Source organism: Magnolia sinica, chromosome 9 (assembly GCF_029962835.1).
Source record: "Magnolia sinica isolate HGM2019 chromosome 9, MsV1, whole genome shotgun sequence".
NCBI classification, from domain to species: Eukaryota; Viridiplantae; Streptophyta; class Magnoliopsida; order Magnoliales; family Magnoliaceae; genus Magnolia; species Magnolia sinica.
The window spans coordinates 6,177,364-6,197,577 of NC_080581.1; the positions used below are offsets into that span (position 1 = coordinate 6,177,364).

At 43.2% G+C, this 20,214-nt stretch overlaps 1 protein-coding gene across 1 annotated transcript; it reads right to left on the bottom strand.

Annotated features, from left to right (window-relative positions):
* Nucleotides 1–17,629: 17,629 nt before the first annotated feature.
* On the bottom strand, nucleotides 17,630–20,002 carry LOC131256326 (subtilisin-like protease SBT1.6). The gene has a single exon (XM_058257281.1). The coding sequence runs from the start codon at nucleotides 20,000–20,002 to the stop codon at nucleotides 17,630–17,632; it is 2,373 nt and encodes a 790-aa protein (XP_058113264.1).
* Between the last annotated feature and the right edge of the window lie 212 nt (nucleotides 20,003–20,214).

The window sequence follows — 20,214 nt, forward strand, 5'->3', positions numbered from 1 at the left end:
CACCTCCATTTAATCAATAGCCTTATCCAGATCACTTAGCCTATAGTGACTGTAACGGTTCTGAACCTGCGATCCATGATCCAAATTTAGGCATCATCCATTTGTTTTACAAATCAATAATTCTAAAGGTAAGGCATGATACCCAAAAGTATGAGGATCCACTTGGTATGGGTTGTTACTCAAATACCGAGTATGATCACTCTTTTTCGAGGTGCGAGCTTATCACATAACCAAATCACTATAAGGAAGGGCTCGTCACCCAATTTCATTAATACCTAAGTCGTTCGAACAGTACTCTGGTACGAAACCATCGGCCGGATAATTTGATGAGGGCTGTTCGAACAGGACCTATCACCTCCTGTGCTCGCTGGTCACTGCGGGGAGTCTTGTCACCCCAGCGTAGGCCGACAACACGGACACAATATCACATACCACTATGACCGACTCCCAAGACTTGGGATCGTATCACTAACGGTTAATAGTAGGCCCCTCAAAGGTATGGGGTGCTTTAGATTCAAGCATGCATGCGTGACCATACATGGTGAATATACATGGTTGGCCAACTGGTGGACTAATTCGGCTGACTCGAGTGAAGTACAGCACAACCGGCATTGGGTGCAAGCATCCCGCGTAGTCCAACTATTAACGGTTGTCCATCTTCGGCTTGAATCGGTCAAATTGGCTCAGGGCAACCGATCCAATAGGGCCGCCCTTGCGAATCTTTCTGATTTTGTTGGTCAACCCAATTACCATTAGACTAAAATTCTATATCAAACCACAAACAATTTTACTCAAGAATAAGCAACCAAATTTATCAGTACCTTGGGATATTCTAACTAATATGGGCAAACAAAAGGTATACAAGTGCATTTTTCAATCATCGCACAATTTACAACAACTAGATAATTACGCACGAGTATTAAGCGAAGAATGTAGAGCATATAGGCATGAAAATTTTAGCAAAATAGTCTATTCTAACAAGCAATCAAGGATCAATATTCTAGGCAAACTTCGCAATTCATTGAGGGTATTACACCTAAGAATTTCTCAATGTTTTAGCATTCAAATTCCAACTTTCACTACACAATTACTAATTGCGACATAAATTCAATAATTGGCAACTTAAGGGTATTGATCCGCACATAGGGTAGTCCGTTGGATTTTTAGGGCCGCCACTAGGATTCGGGTCCGTGGATGGGTGTATCGAAGCCCTACGCCGATGAGATTACCTTGTAAGGGCGCATGCAAACGGTTAAGGCTGAAATTTGAAAAGGGCTAAAGGATTATCTTTTTAATGTCGGTGGGTCATTCTCTACAGTGAGGCGAAATTATGAACCCCAATGTAGGCAGTAGTGGCATGGGAAACCCACAAAATAACTCCCCCAAGGAGCTCCTTCTTCCACTTCTTCCCACTCCCTCTCTCCCTTGCAGCTAGAAATTCATATGGGAGTGAGGGAGTAAAATTTCGGGCCTTATATAGCCCAGATTTTATGCCTAAATGGCCCTTGGGGCCCTTTTTTTAACATGCATGCCCCTAGTGGGCTAGATTTTGGCCCATAAAGCTATTTCAGGGGGCCCGCTAGCCCACCCGCGCCATGAGGCAGGTGCTCCATCATAGGAAGAGCGACCAGACCAATTTTAGTGGAGTCAGATGCCTTGATCGACCATGGGGACCCTACTTACGATTGATGGTTGTCAGTGCTCGATTGGGGCCGCGGCTATACGGATATGAGCATGGAAATATCTTTAACTTATACCTCGAGTTTGGTCACGATCTACCGGTCGTAAAGCCACTACTTCGTAAAAGAGTAAGAGGTTTATTTCACTTAAGTTTTAGATTTCAGCCTTGGGTAATTGCGCATTTTAAGCACTTGGCGTCTGGCCCAAGTTGTGTAATTCTAGGTACTATTTTGATTCGCCACCCGTGATGGATGTCAAGCGTAGTGAGACAGACATTATTATATAATTTTGGAACTAGTGGCCCACTAACGACTAGTGTAGTGCTTGTTTGGATAATCGGGTCATTTTTCAAATGAATTGGGTAGGGAGATTTCTTGGGCGTAGTTGTTAGGGTCTAGATTAACTAAATTCATAGTGTAGCCTATTCGAAATTAGTAAAAATAGTGATTCGGTCATGATTACTCTAGATCATTGGTTCTTAGGCTAAATGAGTGATCGGGTTTATTTGGTTTATTAATTAAGATCCAACTCATAGTTGTCCCAGCTTTAAGTATGTTTTTAATTTAGTTGTGGTTGTCTTGATTAGTCAGTGATAGGTCGGCTAGATTTGGACCCTATGTGAACAAATCACGAGGCTAAACTCGATGCTTAAGTGATCGGACAGATTCATTGGCTTTTTACGGTTAATTAATCGAATTTATGTGGTTCTTTACTAATACCACCCATGTATAGGCTAACATCGAATGTTAATAGTAAGTAAGTAACAATATAAGTTAATTAAAAAAAATCAAGGGTTTTTGAAAGATCCAAAATAGCGAAAATCTGAGACGTTACAACTTAGTTAATCCAAACCCTAATCATTGTGCACAAGAAATCTCGATACCCAATTCATTCTGAAAATACCCTGATTATCTAAATAAGGTCTAGACCGCTCGTTAGTGGGCCACTAAATCTGATGCTATACAAATATGTTCATCTTAGTAGACTTGACGCCCATCGTAAGACATCGAGTCGAGATCGTGACTTGAATTGCTCAACTTGGACTTCCAAGTTCGGTGCATGAGTTGTGCAAATATCCTTGAAATTAACCGAGAACTTAAGTCACTTATCTATGTTAGGTCTTTACCTAAGTTATGGCTTTCAGACCGTTAGATCACAACTAAATTTAGGGCAACAATCTAAGTTAATATCTTGCACATATCCATATACCCGAGACCCCGATCGACCATCGAATAGACTTTTGATCATACATGTCGATTGACGCGTCCAAATAGCAGGTCGATTATGTTTATGCGTAAATCATCAATAAGGCCAACTATCCAATAGTAGGTGTCAACTCCTACGCCCCATAGTGGTCCCCAAAGGGTAGAAATACACTCCCTTAGGGCTAATATAGTAAAAACTCAGCCCTTAATGCCATTTTCACCAATTCTACCACTATATAAGGCCCTTGTTTGGGCACCCCCTCCTCTCCATATGAATTTTTCCTAGAAATTAGGGAGGAGAGAGAAAAGAAAGGAGAGAGGTAGAGAGGAAGAGAGAGAGGAAGAGAGTGAGGTCCTTGGTACTTGCTTAAACCGGAATTCATTCGACAAAACCCAAGCCATTACCATTTTTCTCCGTCGAATCCACCCCTACATACGATCGAAGGTAAGAAATGCTTCCCACCTATAACGCCCTAAATTTCGGGAGCCGAGAAGCAATCGACTCCCGAATTCTTAGGTGCCACTTATACCTTGCGGATTGTCAAATTTTGGGTATCATCCGATTGATTATATGAGCGTTTGAAAAATTAAATGGATCATGCTACACAAACTATGACTAACTTACTGAATTAAAGTATGACTAGCAAATTGAGATAGTATGCATGATGTATGGGGCCGCGTCCAACAAAATATATGGTCCAAAAATGTGCAAATGTCCCCTTACCCTAAGGCCTCATCACTGGTCCTAGGGAGGCCTATGGTAATTTGCCCAGAAGCTGGAAATAGGAGAGCTCCTTCTCCTCGTCTATAATCGCCCCATCTAGCGCATCAGGCTCTGGGAAACCTGCATCTAAGATAGGGTCTAGTTAGTGTTTTAAAATACCGTCCCAGAGTGGGAGTGAGTGATCAACTCAGTAGTTTTATTAGCATTAAGTTACACAAGTTATCAATTCTACAGGTGCAATTAATGAAAAACATCTAAGCACAAAATTTCTAACTTCTCTTATTAATGCTCATGAATGTTGTTATGATATGGTGCATGCCCTCGCCATCAACACTCCCTTAAGCGACACCATCTAACGTTCACATATGTCCAACACTCCCTTAAGCGACACCATCTGACATTCGCATATGTCCAACATTCCCTCAATGAGACATTGACTGCCGAGTCGCCAACCTAACTAATGTGATGCGATCATGATTATATTAGTCAAGTGTATAGTTATCTCCATTCATCCAGTAGGTTTGAGGAAACTGAGACACCCTAACGAAGTCAATACCCTATCCTAATCGCAAGGTCCAAGTGGCCGTGACAGCCTTGCGCCTACGATCCTTGATCCGTTTGGGTTCGTCACTCCTAGAAAACTCATACGAAAGGCGGCATTGTAAATTTAATTTGCCCGCGGTCACTATGGGGAGGCTTGTCACCCCAACGTAAACCTACAGCTCGAGCATAGTGTCCCATTCTACCATGCCCGACTCTCGAGACTTGTGGATCACATCATAGCTATTATCAATGGGTGCTCCATAGGCGCAGGGTGCCTCAGGTTCAAACAGGCGTGGTCATACATGGTGAACAGATACGATTGGTCAGTTAGTGGGTCAATTTAGCCAATTTAAGAGAACTGTGAAGTATTCGGCATTGGGTGCAAACATCTTACGCAGTTCAACTACTGGCGACTATCCGTGTTTGACCTAGATTGGTCAAATTGGTCGCTGGGCGGTCCAACTGGTGGGGCTGCTCGCACGGGTCTTGAAATTTTACTAGCCAACCCAAAAAAAGGGTCAATCATTTAACATTTTATAGGAGATCATAAAGTACTCTTAGTCACAGAAAATTCGAGCTCCCATATCAATAAACATAGGTGTAACACCCTGAAAATCGGGGGTCATGCAACCGCTCAACTCCCGAGTTCCCGAGAGTCACTATTAACAGATTTTCATTAATATGCATTTAATCCGTTTAAGTTGCGCAGCCTGAAATTCTCTGAACATGAAACATGAACACGCGAGTCTGCTGAAATGAAAGAAGTCTGACATATATATATACAAGTCCAAAATATAAATGGGTCGCACAAGGCGTTGCCCAACCAAAATAACAAAAGAATATTATGACAAAAAAGAATGAGGCTGAGCCCATTGCCCAACCATCCAATCCCGCCCCTCAAGCAGGCGGCGAACCCTCCATCAACTGGAAGTATGATAGCTCGTCCTCCTCGTCCAGGCACTCCTCGCCAGGCTCCTCCAATCCCGAGCCACCTTCATCTAAGAATGGGTCTGGTTGGTGTTTTAAAATACCGCCCCAGAGTGGGAGTGAGTGATCAACTCAGTGGGTGCTATTAATCTCAAGTTATCACAGGCATCAATTTTAATATGATCTTAATGAAAAGCAGACAATCACATACGCCTAAGTAATCTTATTAATGCGCATGTATGCAGCATGACATGATGCATGCCCTCACCACAACGCTCCCTCGTGCGACACCATCTAACGATCGCCAATGCCAACACTCCCTCAGTGCGACCTCGACTGTCGAGTCGCCATCCTAACTAGTGCAATGCAATGCGATCGTGTTAGCAGAGTTATTAGTTAGGTTCATTCATCCAGCCGATTGGGGAATCTGGTACACCCCACATATTAATGCCCTAATCTGGGTGCGAGCCAAGACCCCCCAATGCGTGAGGCCGAGGCCCCGCGGTCCGTGATCCCGTCGGGTTCCTCATCCTTGACTTCAAGTACATGAGGAGTGCCAAAAGAAAGGGATCGCTCGCGGTCACTACGGGGAGGCGCGGTACCCAGCGTAGGCCGATAGCTCGGACACAGTGTCTCATTCCACCATGCCCGGCTCACGAAGCTGTGGACCGATTCCAAGTGGGTTATTGATGAGCTACAATGGTTGTAGGGTGTCCCAGGTTCCATACAAGTGTGAGCAAACAGGGTTAACAATCATGGTTGGTCAGACAGTGGGCTAAACCGCACGAGTCCAGGCAAGTGCATGGCGGAACGACATCGGGTGCGAGCAACCCATGTAGTCTAACTACAGCCGCCCACACGCACTCGCCTAAATCCATGGAATTAGCCTCAAGGCGGTCCTACCAACGAGATCGCCTTAACTCTCCTTGTTTTCTTGACCAACCCTAGGGTTTAGATGGTGGTCCACAACATGTCAACGGACAGGGTTATCAGCTAGCAAAATCATCATCATGTTCTCACACCTCAACATATAATTCAGATTCTTTTAATAAGCGAGCTAACACAATTTAGGAGCAATGGTGCAAGTGTGTTGTGTGTGTGCGTTGGTGAGGAAGTTGCTCACTTCCAACAACTCATAGAAACAAATTTACCAGGAAACAAATGAGGCACGCATGCTATAAGGCATTGTCATATGAACAATTCCAACAAAACATCACAAGTGATCATCAAATTTCACCAAGTCATGTAAGAAGCAAGAACAACATCATGTGAGGAAATCAAATAAAACATACGATTCCATACCACTCTAAATAAGCATAAATTCTTAGTTTTTCTCTATATTTTCTAAATGCATCAACCAAGCATACAAAATCATTAAACTCATATTAAAATTGGTGCTAGGCCACCTAGGAGTAATAGTCCGCACCTATGGCTCGTTGGAGATTCGAAAAACGCCCTAGGAAAGAGGGCTTTCAGGTCGATCGGCCGGAATCCCTAAACCAAGCTCTTGCATGTTAGAATCCCAAACCAAACCCACCTTCTTACCTAGATTTCATGAAGAATAGGTGAAAACCTTACCTAGGCAACCCACGGTCGATTGTAGAAGTCAAGGGGGAGAGTTCCTCCTTGTAAGAGAGGCAAGGAGTTGGAAGGGTTGGCTCACTTGGGGCCCCACCTTGATCTAGGGTCCACCTGGGATCTCCTCCTTCTCTCTCTCTCCTCTTTACTCTCCTTCACCCTCCTCTCTTGGTGGTTGTAGCAGAGTTATGAGAGATAGGGTTTATTCCCTAAACTTGGGCCCTTTGGCCTTAAGTTCCCTCAATTTCCCAAAAAGACAACTATGACTCATTTTTTGAGTTGGAGTGGCCCTAACACTCCTTTGGCTACCAAATTCGGTGGGTAGGTGCCCTAGGGCCCGGTTAGGGCCCGTGTAAGATTTGGGAACAAACGGATGAACGATTGTGGGGTTTGAGTCAACGGTTCTGATCTTTAAACAGCCATGTGGGGTCCATTCTGGTGATTGGAGTAATTTTGGTGGTCCTCTGGCTATAAAATTTCTAGGACGGATGCTTCATGGCCCGATGAAGGGCCATGCAAAATTTGGGGACGATTGGACCTGAGGTTTGGTCGTACGGGTCCGATTTGTGATCGACGGTCACCGTCCTACGATCGGGTCCCAGAGTTGGTGGACGGGTGTAGAAAAATCCATTAGACCTCCACCGTAAATATGGAAGAGATCCGATGGTTGGACAGCCTGGTATCTCGGTTTCATTTGCAAGCGCCAGATTTTGGTCCTGGCATGGGTGGGGTGCATTTAGCAGTTAAATAACTTTGCCTAATCTAACATGGAAGCAAACAATAGCTATTCTGAACATAATTAGGAAAATTTATAGAGAAGTAACTAGTAACGAATTTCTTACAAATCAACGTGCACAACAATTTCACACACAATCATTAATTTTATACTAAATTCGATAATCGGTCACCTAAGGATAATAGTCCGCACCTAAGAATAGTCCGACGGTTCGTGGAGACACTCCTTTTTCATGCTTATTTAGTCTGAAATTTGTGTTTACATGACCCTAAGAGTTCTTTTTCTAACATGCATGCCCCTAGTGGGTTGAACCCTAGCCCATAGGGCTATTCTAGAGGCCCACTGACCCATCTATGTCATAAGACAAGTGCCCCATTGCCGAATGAGTGATCGGTCTGAATTTGGAAGTAATCGGATGTCTTGATTGACTGTAGGGGCTTTATTTGCGATCGAAGGTCACTGATGTTCGATCAGGGCTCCAGTTATTCGGATATGAGTAGGGAAATATCCCTGGCTCATGCCTCGAGTTTGATTGCAATTCAATGGTTGGGAAGTCACAACTTTGCAGTTTTAGTGGCGAGGCCAACTTACTTAAGTTTCGGGTTTTAGATTTCATATTTCGGAAATTCGAGCCTTTTAAGCACTACTTTCACGGTCAAAGTTGTGCAATTCGGGACACCGTTTGGGTCCACCATGGACCCCAAGCCTAGTGAGGCCTATAATTCCCTATAGCTTCAGACCTATTGGATTTTTCATGGACAACACGAGGTTATTTTAGTCTGTCGCAGTGAATTGTTGGAGGAATCGGCACCATGGCCCATTTCTGACACCGATCATACTCAGGTTTGACTACGTTCATGACTTCATTCTATCATAACTCGGTGATAATGACTTTTGGCATCATTTATCCCTAGCTTTTTAGGGCATTACACAAATGCTTCATGCGGTTTCCTAGTGCGGTCCTATGGTGATTCCGCTAGTGGACGCCCTAGGACGCTGCGACATTTGGCCTGGGTGTTATACCACATCCTATTTAAACTATATCATGTTAGATTCTATGAATCTTATCTAAGTTTTCTTTGATTTGATTAGGAATTGATATTTTTTTCCTAAAATTCCAACCCTATATGCACTAAGTTGGATGAATTATTACAAAGGTGTGGACCATTATGCCTAGGTTTACATTTATCGACCTTTGATGGTCTTAGTTAATGATCAACTGTTTGTAGATAAATTTGTGTATGCTATTGTGTTAACATTTTGATTTTACTATAATATATGTTATTGATTGGATATGGATGCTCACACGTTTGATGAAATTCTTGAGTGGTGGAATATGTTGCTTTTTCGATGCTCATGTGCTTGATTTAATGTTTAAGTGATTGTATTATTTTATGCATACTCATATGTTTGATTTAATGTCTTAGTAAACTTAGTACCATATAGATGCTTACATGTTCAATGAAATACCTAAGTGATTGTGTAATAGAACTTATGCTATATTTGTGTGATGTAGTGTTTAGTCCATAACGATATTTAGAATTGCTATGATGATGTTGGGTCAGTTGCATAATCATCGGAACTAAAGGAGTGACCCAAATTGGGGTGGCCACCTTAAGCTTGTTTGATCGACATAAGTTGAACACAGATGATCGCCAGTGGTTAGACTACACGGGATACTTGCACCCAATGTCAGTTGCATCGTGGTTCTCTCAAGTCAATCAAATTAGTCTACTAGCCAACTGATCATGTATGTTCACAATATATGACACGACTAAATGAAATCTAAGATACCCCGTTCATAATGGATGAGTTCATCCATAACTGTTAGTGCGATACGATCCCACTAAGACTCATGAGTTGGGTATGGTAGTATGAGACATCATGTCCTAGCTATCGGCATACGCTGGGGTGATGAGTCTCCCCTTAGTGACCAGTGAGAACTAACGAAGGTGATAAATCATTGTTTGAACAGGCTCCGTCAAATTACCCGGTCGATGGTTTCGTGCCAGAGTACCGTTTGAACGACCAGGGCGTGAATGAAATTGGGTGACGAGCCCTTTTCCTTTGTGGTTATTTAGTTTTATGTGATAAGCCCGTACCTCAGAACCGAGTGATCATATTCGATGTTTGGGTGACGACCCATACCGAGTTAATTCTCATACATTTGGGTATCATGGCGTACTTTTGAAATTGTTGATTGGTGAGATAAACAGATGATACCTAAAGTTGGATAAAAGGACACTGGTAAGGAGCCGCTACGTGCAACAACGAGCTACATAATCTAGATAAGGACTCATGATATAACGTTGGTATTCTAGCTTCTTCAATATGCTTGATGAATGGAACTTAATAATTACTCAGTTAACATACGCATCAATCGTATTGTATTAGATAAGATGTAGCAATTTAGTGTTAGAGTCGCGTGATGAGAGAGTGTTGGCATTTGCGAAATAAGCGTTGAAGTCTCGTGTGAGAGAGTATTAGATTGAAAAGTGCATGCATCATTACATAATCTTATTCGTGCATTTAATAAGAGCATTTAAGAAATGGTTGTTTTCTTGTTTTATCATTTTCTGTGCTAATTGAGTTGATAACATGTATAATTTAGAACTAATGTAACCACTAAGTTAGCTACTCACTCCCACCTGAAACAGTGTTTTAAAATACCAACTAGGCATTGTCATTGATGCAGGTTCTATCGAGGTATCCGACGAGTAGACTTAGATTGGCTTACGCTTTTCACCATAATACCTTGGGAGTGTCATGCGAAGTTAGAAGACTTTACTTTTATTTTTGTTTTGTGCATGTCTATGGTAGAGTGCATGATCGGACATACTTTATGCATAAATTTTATTATATGTTCGTTGTGGCTTGTATAATCTCTATTTTGGGCGATCACTACCATTAAAATTATATTTTTGATATTTTTGAATTTTTCGTTATCTTCACCTCGCTTTATATTCGCTAAGTTAATTTGTATTACTCTGATTATTTTTATAAGAATCTGAATAAAGATTCATGCACATTTTATTAAGTTAATAGCCGGAAACTCAAGATCAAAGTCTATATACTCGGGTGCTGAGGCCATCAGTGGAAGGACCCATCAAACCAACGCTTCGGATAACTGAGCGGTCGGCCACAGTAACTGAAAAACAGAAAGTAGTGGACAAAATTCAAACTCTCGGATCATGGACACTGTATGCATGTGAATGTACGGTGAGGATCTCTCTTTTGGTTCTCTTCTCCACGTGGGAAAAGATAACTGTAATTAAATAGTTGGTTTTACCTCTCTCACCAGATCCAGCGTGTGTCGCCACACACAGGGACCCACATACTGGGTGGTCCAGTGATCGGAACTGTCCCTGTTTTGGAAACTCCGATATATGATTTATCATAATAAAATTAAGATAGATGGATGATTATGGGCATAGCTATCAATAGATGAATTTAGAACAGTGGAAAAAAGAATTTCATTGGCTTGCATTTTATTCCAGAAATCAAAGGCAAGGATCATCAGCAAGGTGTGATTACGGGCCAGTGGATTATATATCTCGTTATAAAGAATATGGACGCTTCAAATCATTGGAACATCCCATCATGTGGGACCCACGGAGGCAAAAGGAACTGATTGTCGAATGTGGATATGATTACATTGGCTTTTACGTTGGTCCACTCGAGCCTTGGATCTGTCTCCTTTCTGGTCTTACGCTCCAAAATGATCTGTCAGAATGGATGGACGGCGTGGATAAAACACATACATCACAGTGGGTCCCACAGAGCCCCTGCCTGAACCGAGTCCGTACACACGGGCGCAGGATGCAGTCCGCGTCCCCATTTATCACCCATCTATACCGTCATAGTCCATTTAGATGGTGCCATGTGGCAACCTTGAGGTCCCACATAGGAGAAATGATATGATAGAGATTAGAGACCGTCCTTCAACCTTGCACGTGCCATGAGGGATCATACCCACGCACATATACACCATACATGTCCTGTCTCCAATTCCGACCGTCCAATCTGCCGACACGAATTCGGATGCCGCATGGCCACAAAATCAAACCTATTGGACAATTCTAACCATTGGATTAATAGACATTTTCACATTGAAGTTGGCAATTTTCTTTCATATCTTGAACTTAAGGGCCAATATCAAATGCTTAGAATAATCTTATCAATGTGATTTTGAGCAATGCTTCTTTCTATAATGGACCCCACAATTTGGATGGTGGAAATTGATCTACATGCATGTCATGTATTCGGTGATTGTGTGCACGTGCTGCGCCATATCCTACCAACGTATCATTCAAATCCTCCAAAGTCAAATTCAATCATAGCCGATCAGAAGACTCAATTGAATGTTGGGCCATCCAACAAGCTTATCTGGGCCTGGCCCACCGAACCCAAACCAGGCCTGTTTCGTTCATGACGTTTACTAAGCCAGTCCGTTGATATGATGGGCCCACCTCGTGTGGTCTCAACATTGAAGGCTAAGGAACAAGTATACACACCATCCACCTTCAACTGAAAAGGACATAATATTGTAGGGCTTGGATCAACCTGAGATCATTTTAGAAATCGTTCCATTCAGGATAGGCTGGTGGGACGAATCATATCAACGGCCTGGACTAAGGAGTTTGGAGAATAAGCTTATTCTGCAACGTTGTGTGACGTAGGAATGACATGCACTCTGTTCGTAATCTACACCGCTGATCTTTCCTTGGAGCCCAAAAAATGGGGTGCCGATTCAGTGGATCCCTGACTGTGGGGCCCACTTGATGTGTGTTGTATATCCACGCCGTCCATCCATTTTTATGGATCGTGTTAAGGTATGGGCCCAAAATGAAGCAGATGGAAATTTCATTGAAGCACACACAGGAAACAGTGGTGATTAAATGCACACCATTAAAAACTTCTTAGGACCCAATCGTAATGTTTATCTGCCATACAACCTGTTGATAAGGTCACACATACATGGACGAAGAGAAAATACAAATATCAGATGGATTGAAAACTTTCGTGGCCCACGAGAAGTTTTTAACGGTCAATCACCACTATTTCCTATTTTCCTATGGTGTGGTCCACTTGAGATTTGGATGTGCTTGCCCACGCCCTACAATAAGCAGGAAAACGGATGGACGGTGTGGATATACAGCACATACATCAAGGTGGGCCCCAAAGTCAGGGATCCGCTGACCACGCTGGATCTCATCCACCGACGTGTACCAAAAATTCAAATGGGCCACACCATGTAAAACCATGGGAAAACCCTCTAAAATCATGTGGTGTGACCCACCTAAGTCATGGAATGGCCTCATTTTTACAGTGTCCATTCATCCTGATGGGGGCATCTTTTGAATGGATTTGATGGCATTTACAAAACACGGTAGGCCCCACACACAATCTACAAGCTTTTAGCGGTGTGGCCCACCTGATTTTTGTGATAAGGTGTGAACTTCAAGAGAAGCACCTTATGGACGGAGTCAGATGTGAGCGCCCTACGTCACAGTGGCCCCACACACAACATTGCAGAATAGCTGATTGGTACACTAGTTGTAGAAAGCCTTCCGAGTGAAGTTCCTACGCAAGGATGCTGGGTGGGGGCCATCGAGATGTTTGGAGAAATCCACCCCGTCCATCTGTTTTTGAAGCTCATTTTAAGACGTACGATAAGAAAAATAGGTGTATAAAGCCTTAAGTGGGCCACACGAGAGGAAACAGTGGACATTTAGTGAGCACCGTTGAAACTTTCTCATGGCCATAAAACTTTTATATCAGGCTATATTTTTGTTGTTTTCACTTCATCCCATTGGTAATGACCTTATAAACGGCTTGGATAGCATATAAACATTAATTTGGAGCCCAAAAAGGTTTCAACCGTAGGAATTTCTTTCCCCAATTTTCCTGCTCGTGTAACCCACTTGAGTTTTGTATCCACCTCCTTTTTGGTAACACGTCGTAAAATGATCTCCCAAAAAGGATGGACGGAATGGATTTCTCACATACGTTGCAGTGGGCACCTCCCACATCCTTGCGCAGCGACTTCATCCAACAGGCTTTCCTCCGCGTCCGTATACTGACAGCTGGAAACGGATTGGCTACTCCACTTGCCACCAGCCGGATGGCTGATGGTCAGTGCTATGTGGGTCCCACCATGATGTATATGTTTCATCCATTCCGTTCATACATATTTAAAGATATTTTTATGGCTCTATTCAAAAAATTAGAGCGATATAAATCTCAGGTGGACCACACCACAGGAAAACAATAGTGATTGGATATCTACCATTAAAATCTTCCTAAGGCCTAATGTACTGTTTATTTGACATCCAATCTGTTGATTAGGTCATACAGACCCAGATGAATATTAAAAACAAAAAAATATATATCAGCTTGATCCAAAACTTTTATGGCCCTCAAAATTTTTTAAATGGCCGATGTTCATTCAACACTGTTTCCTGTAATGTGGTCCACTTGAGGTTGTGATATACCTCATTTTTTGTATTATACATTAAAATGATCTATAAAAGTAGATGGACGTCATGGATGAAACACAGACATCATTTTGGGGCCCACAGAACACCGATCATCAGCCATTGGCTCGTGGCAGGGGGAGTAGCCAATACGTTTCCGTAACCGCTCTCCACGAACGCATTGGAAGGCTGCATTTACCAAAAAATTCAGGTAAAACAGTAATATCGAGCTCCGTACCAGCTACAATAGGTATGTTTCTCTCTGGATTAACCAAACAGTACACAGTTCAGAAAAGAAAAAAGTATGTGGGCCCACCATCAGAAAAGGTGAGTGTCCCACCTTCTGATTATCATTTCAATGCGTCCTGACAATCCATCCACCAGCAATTCCTATTTCCTCTCTGGCACACGAAACAGACCCATCTGCCTCTCATTGGTTTTATCTGTGGTACATCCTAGGGTTTTGTGCAAGTGGGGCCCACATTGATGGAACGTGTCCCAATAATCTGATGGTCCATGATGATGGATCGTGTCCCAATAATATCCTTACAGAGCACATATAACCACTTTGATCACATACATTCAAATGTATCGTAAATTATCATGGGTTCGAGCTGTGTGGGGTCCACCTGCAATTTGGATGTGGAATCCAAACCGAAATCCTAGCGGGTCTCCTCATTTTCACTGTACATGCCAAGAAACAATCTGATCCAAATCTTATGTAGCAATGTACAATCACGCCTAAATCCTATACGTTCATTTCTTGTGGCCCATCTAACTTTTAGAATGGCTTGATTTTCTTTTTAGTATTTATCCTGATGGGATTTACCAGATGAATGGTTTGGATGATATATTGCACAAGACATTGGACCCCACATCCCATCTGTAAGTTTCTATGCTGGGGCACGCCCCGGTTTCCCATCGGCAGTGCTCTGTGGGCCCCACCATGATATATGTGTTTCATCCATCCCGTCCATCTATTTTTAAAGATAATTTTATGATATGAACCGAAAAATAAGATATATCCTAATCTCAGTTGGACCACATTACAGGAAACAGTGTTAATTGGACTTCCACCATTAAAAGCTTCTTGGGGGTCGTAAAAGTTTTTAATCAAGCTGATATTTGTTTTTCTCTTCATCTAGGTATTTATGACCTAATCAACGGATTGGATGTCAAATAAATAGTACAGTGGGCCTTAGGAGGATTTTAATGATGGACATCCAATTACTCCTGTTTTCCTGTGGTGTGGCCCACCTGAGATTTATATCCCTCTCATTTTTGGGTTCAAGCCCTTAAATGATCTTTAAAAATGGATGGACAGCATGGATAAAACATATACTTCATAGTGGAGCCCACAGAGCACCGGCCACTAGCCACCGCGCTAGTGACAGCGACAGTACTAGCCAAACAGTCTCCGATTTATGGATGACAGGGTGGATTTGCAAACGAGGCATTACTGGAGGGGCGCATCTAGTGGACGGTTATGATGGCACTCATATATCATGGTGGGCCCCACACAACTCAAACGTACATTTAACTGGCCAAAGATTAGATGGACATGCTATTTCAATCTGGAATATTGTTTTTGGGCCACGTTCCCTTGAGGATGGAGCCTGTTAGATGAATGGCCTGGATCACTTAATCAAGGCCAACGGTGCATCGTGTAGTGTGAATTCATCACTTGCTCGTGGCAACGTTGCAAGATATAAGCCGCTTATCAAGTTGGGGTATAGCCCACAGGGCGGGCCCCTGGTACGTTTTGACTGTAGGCCATGGTCAGTCTCTTTTGACCGTTCATCTCTTCCTGCATTTATGTCCCAACTAACAAGTAGCTTTCAGGCAAACAAATCAAAAGGTGGTCCCTACCTGAAGACTGGCTCTGATCTCTCATACATTTTGGCACGTGGAACATCTATCCATGCACGTGTAGGGCTCAATGTTACGTGGTTCATTTATTTCAAACGCGTGCACGCTAGGGAAAACTACGTTTTAACGTGCAATAATGTTCACGACAGTGGAGCGATATGATACTCTGGTGCGTACCTAGCACTTAATATGTAGGCAAATAGAAGTGGAACACGTAGAAATATAACTCAATCTAATCCGACTAAATTATGGAACCTAGTGACAATAATTTACATGATATCTATCGTACTTTAACTCAATCAAATTCGACCACTCATGCAGATAAGGGTCTAAGATTCCCCGGAGTTTCAACACCCGGTCAAGGCTTGGGATCCAGTCCTTGCCCAAATGGTAGACTCTGAGGAGTCTCAACACGAGGTCTTGGGTTCGAAACCCATAGGTGGTCAAATCCCACTATGGCGTGTGTGACGGGTGTGTGTTTTTTAAAAAAAAACACATCCGCTTAAAGGTTTAAGTATCCATAGGTGGTGAAATCCCACTATAGTGTGAGTGTGTGGGGTGTGTAAAAAAAGAACACCTGAACTGCAAAGTTTGCTTGGACATCAATTTGATCTTTAGATTTTTAAAAACTTCTCAAATGCTATGATCTTTCTGTATGTATTTGGGAAGATCCCTTACTTTAAAAGGACTATGAGATAAGGCCTCGCCAAGAGAATTATCACCAAATTCATGATAAGATTTATTCTCTCAACGGATCTCTTATATGCATGGTGGATACGTTGTCTCATTAATGGACATGATGATCAATTGATCATGGCCACATGGTGTTTGATAATTCGTTCTCCCGAGGACAAGCTTAAGGGGCAGTGCCGTCATATTTATAATAGAATGTGTATCTTTGAAAAAAAAATGCCCGCCGTAATACTCCCGGGTAAGAGTATGTTCTGCACCAATTACGAGGTATCCACGGATGGTAGCCTATGATTGACTTACATTATGGCACCAAAATTGGCTGTAATCATGATCAATGAGGTTGGTTGAACAAGCCAATCCTCTTATTCATGAACGCTTGTTTTTTGAAATGAGATATATAGGATTTCATTCAGTTCAAACCGTCTAATAAATGTCCAGAATTCTAACAATTTAATGACCAAAGTAGAGTGATTTTTGAATCATGATGCATCGAAACGGTTCCCTATAATTTTGATGATTTATATTGAATAACCTGTGTTCCACATGTTCGATTTCTCTCTTTGCATATCATCCATCATGCTCTGCTAGAGTATGACAGTATTTCTCATTGCGATATTGTGGGCTGGTATTGAGAGTCTGGACAGTGCAAGGTACCCGGGAATAGTTATATGTTGTACGCATTTCAGGTGTACATGCAATCTTCTTTAATTTGGAACTCATTTGATACTCCGTCAGACTCTATGCTCGATAAGCAGGCACTCAGAAACTACCCAACACGATTACATTAAATCAAATAAAACGGACTAAGTTATGGAATCCAGTACCGTAGATAAGCGACACTCTCAAAATCAGATTGCTTGAACCATCCAAACCTCTGATTGCCATATGCTTCTTTAACATACGACCATTTGACATTCTGGCCATCAGATTGGTAAACATTATTGAACAGTTAAAAGTAAAGAATTCCAATGGTTCTACTTCTGCAAACAATAGTCCAAGAATCAGACATTAATATCCTTCATCCAATCAGAGTTTTTGGAAAAAGACTTAACGAACAATGGCATCAACGTCTGTTTGAATATTTGAATTAATATGTGCCAAGTGTACAGTTTCAGAGAGCCCGCGTATCAACCTTCGTACGCATCACAGTATCAAATAACTTCCCCTTAAATCTTTCCATCAAGGCTCGACGACTCGGTCAAACTTTCTTAAATCCCATGAAACGTTTCTTTGAGAAAACTACAATCGGACTCCTAACGACATGCTTTCCTCCTCCCTCCCTCCATATCAATGCCCCATAAGCCAAACCACTCCTCCCAATCCCATCTCCACCGTCCATCCCTTTCTCCCCTAGCCCCACACCCAATCTAAAACCCAAACTCTCCCCTGGCCCACCACAAAACCTCAGCCTCCTGGGCTTCACCCAAACCCTAAACCCTTCCAACCCGACCACCTTAGCCCTATAATACACCACCCCTTCATCTTCACTCACCTTCTTCAACCTCCTCTCAAACACACCTCCAGCCACCCCAATCTCCTCCATCACCACAACGAATGCTGGATAATTCATCTCTCGATCCACGCCGTCTTTCACACACGATAACCTCTTTCCGGTCACTATCTTCATTTGCTCGTCGGTGTAATTCAACCCACAAAGAAAATTCACTAAATCATTGGGACCCACATCATAAACAAGCCCCGGATCGACGGCTCTAACTGGATGCAGGTGACCTGCTCCAATATCGAACGGACTAGCAGCATTACCGGAAGACTCATCAATGATCGGCGGGAACGGAGCGGTGCTACAGTGCTGAGAAGCTGTTGTCATTAGAGCTGACTTGATTTCACTTGGGCTCCATTCATGGTGGGCCGATCTGATCAGTGCAGCCACACCTGATACATGTGGGCATGCCATAGAAGTACCAGATAGTATATTGAATTCTAACCGTTGGATGCCGAGTGCTGCATCTGGAGGTGCAATCACATCCGTCCATGCTCCGAGAATATTAACCCCCGGCGCTAATAAGTCCGGCTTTAGAATTTCTGGCAGCACCATGTTAGGACCTCTCGAAGAGAACGATACAACCATCGGTGCTGGTTCGATGTGGGGTGAAACCAGTCCATCTGATACAATAACAGCCGTTGGATCTTTGCCATAAGAGATATAGTCATCGATGAATTTCGCTTCGGTAACACCTACAACAATCGCTGGAATCACGTGCGATTCGGTAATTACACCTCTAGGGTCTAGATTTCCATGACTGATGATCATGGCCACCGCTCCGGCACGTTTCATCGCAGCGCCGATGGGAATTCTCGGTACGTGTCCTACAGCCATGCAGAGTACGATCCTCCCATGCATGGATTGGGGAGAGAAGGTAGAGAAAGGAGGAGAGATTTTTACAAGCGGGTGAGGTAATCGAGTGAGTTCGTCGTGAGGAGTTAGAGATACTCCATGGATGGTATTACCATTTCCGAGAGAGATGGTTGCTGGGAAATCTCTATCAATCGTTCCTGCACCGACGGTCATGATCCAAGGAGGAGAATTAGCCATGCTGGCCTGATATGGACCTTCATTTCCCGCCGAAACGGAGATGAATATGCCTTTCTGGAATGCTCGAAACGATGCAATTGCAAAGAGGTCGAGATAGAATGGCAAGGGAGAAGATAATCCTAATGATATTGAGATGATATCTACACCGTCTGATATTGCTTCTTCCATTGCCTTACAGACGTCCGATAACAAGCATCCCGAATCCCAACACACCTTGTAAATAGCAATTCTCGCCTTCGGCGCCATCCCTTTCGCAGTTCCTCGAGCGAAGCTCCGGAAGCTAGCTCCAGCGACGTGGGCCCCAGCAGCGATGGATGCGACATGGGTCCCATGCCCATTTGAATCTCTCGGTGACCGGAACTCGGCCGTATCATTAACGGGCCCCACCGGTGATGCATTGTATCCTCCTGCGAAGAACCTCGCGCCTATCAGCTTCCGGTTGCAGCTTGACCGGTTGAACCGGTTACCTTCCATGCATTCCCCACGCCAGCGTGGTGGCATAGGCCCCATGCCGTAGTCGGTGAAGCTCTTCCTCTCTGGCCAGATTCCGGTATCGAGAATTCCAATGATGGTATCATCCCCACCGTTGGATAATCTTGATATTGAAGAGTTGGGATTGTTGAGGCCCAGGAAGCCTGGAGATCGTGTGGTGTGGAGGTTGAGGATTGAGTCAGGGAAGATGGCGAGGACCCCAGGTGATTTTTTGATATGGTCTGATTGGTGGGAGGCCAGATTAGCTGAGAATCCATGAAAGAGAGTGGTGTAGATATGAATGAAAGGAGGAGGTGGAGGAGAGATCAGAGAAGAATACCAGTGATGGTGAGAAATGAAAGGAGAAGGTTTGGAATCTGAATCCACAAGAACTATGAAGGTTTTCTTTGATGGAGGAATCTGTAGAGAGATTGAAATGGTGAGAAGTAAGGAAAGAGAGAGAGATGTGAAAGCTGGAAATGAAAGGAGAGAAGGCATTCTTCGTTGTTTTGATATCTGGCTTTTGTTTCTTTCTTGCACTGTCATGGACGGTTGAAATAGTAGCTGGAGGGTGGATGAGTGCACATGGGAGGTGCTTACTTGGGCTGATCCAGACCGTCCACATTGTGGGCCATGCTGTGAGTAGAATTTCGTTCGTAGATCTTGGATTTCACGTCTTGAAATTGGATACTCGGGTTTTGGATTTTTATTTTTGAATGCTTATGTGATAGTGAATTTTACACGGTTTGGACGGTCTG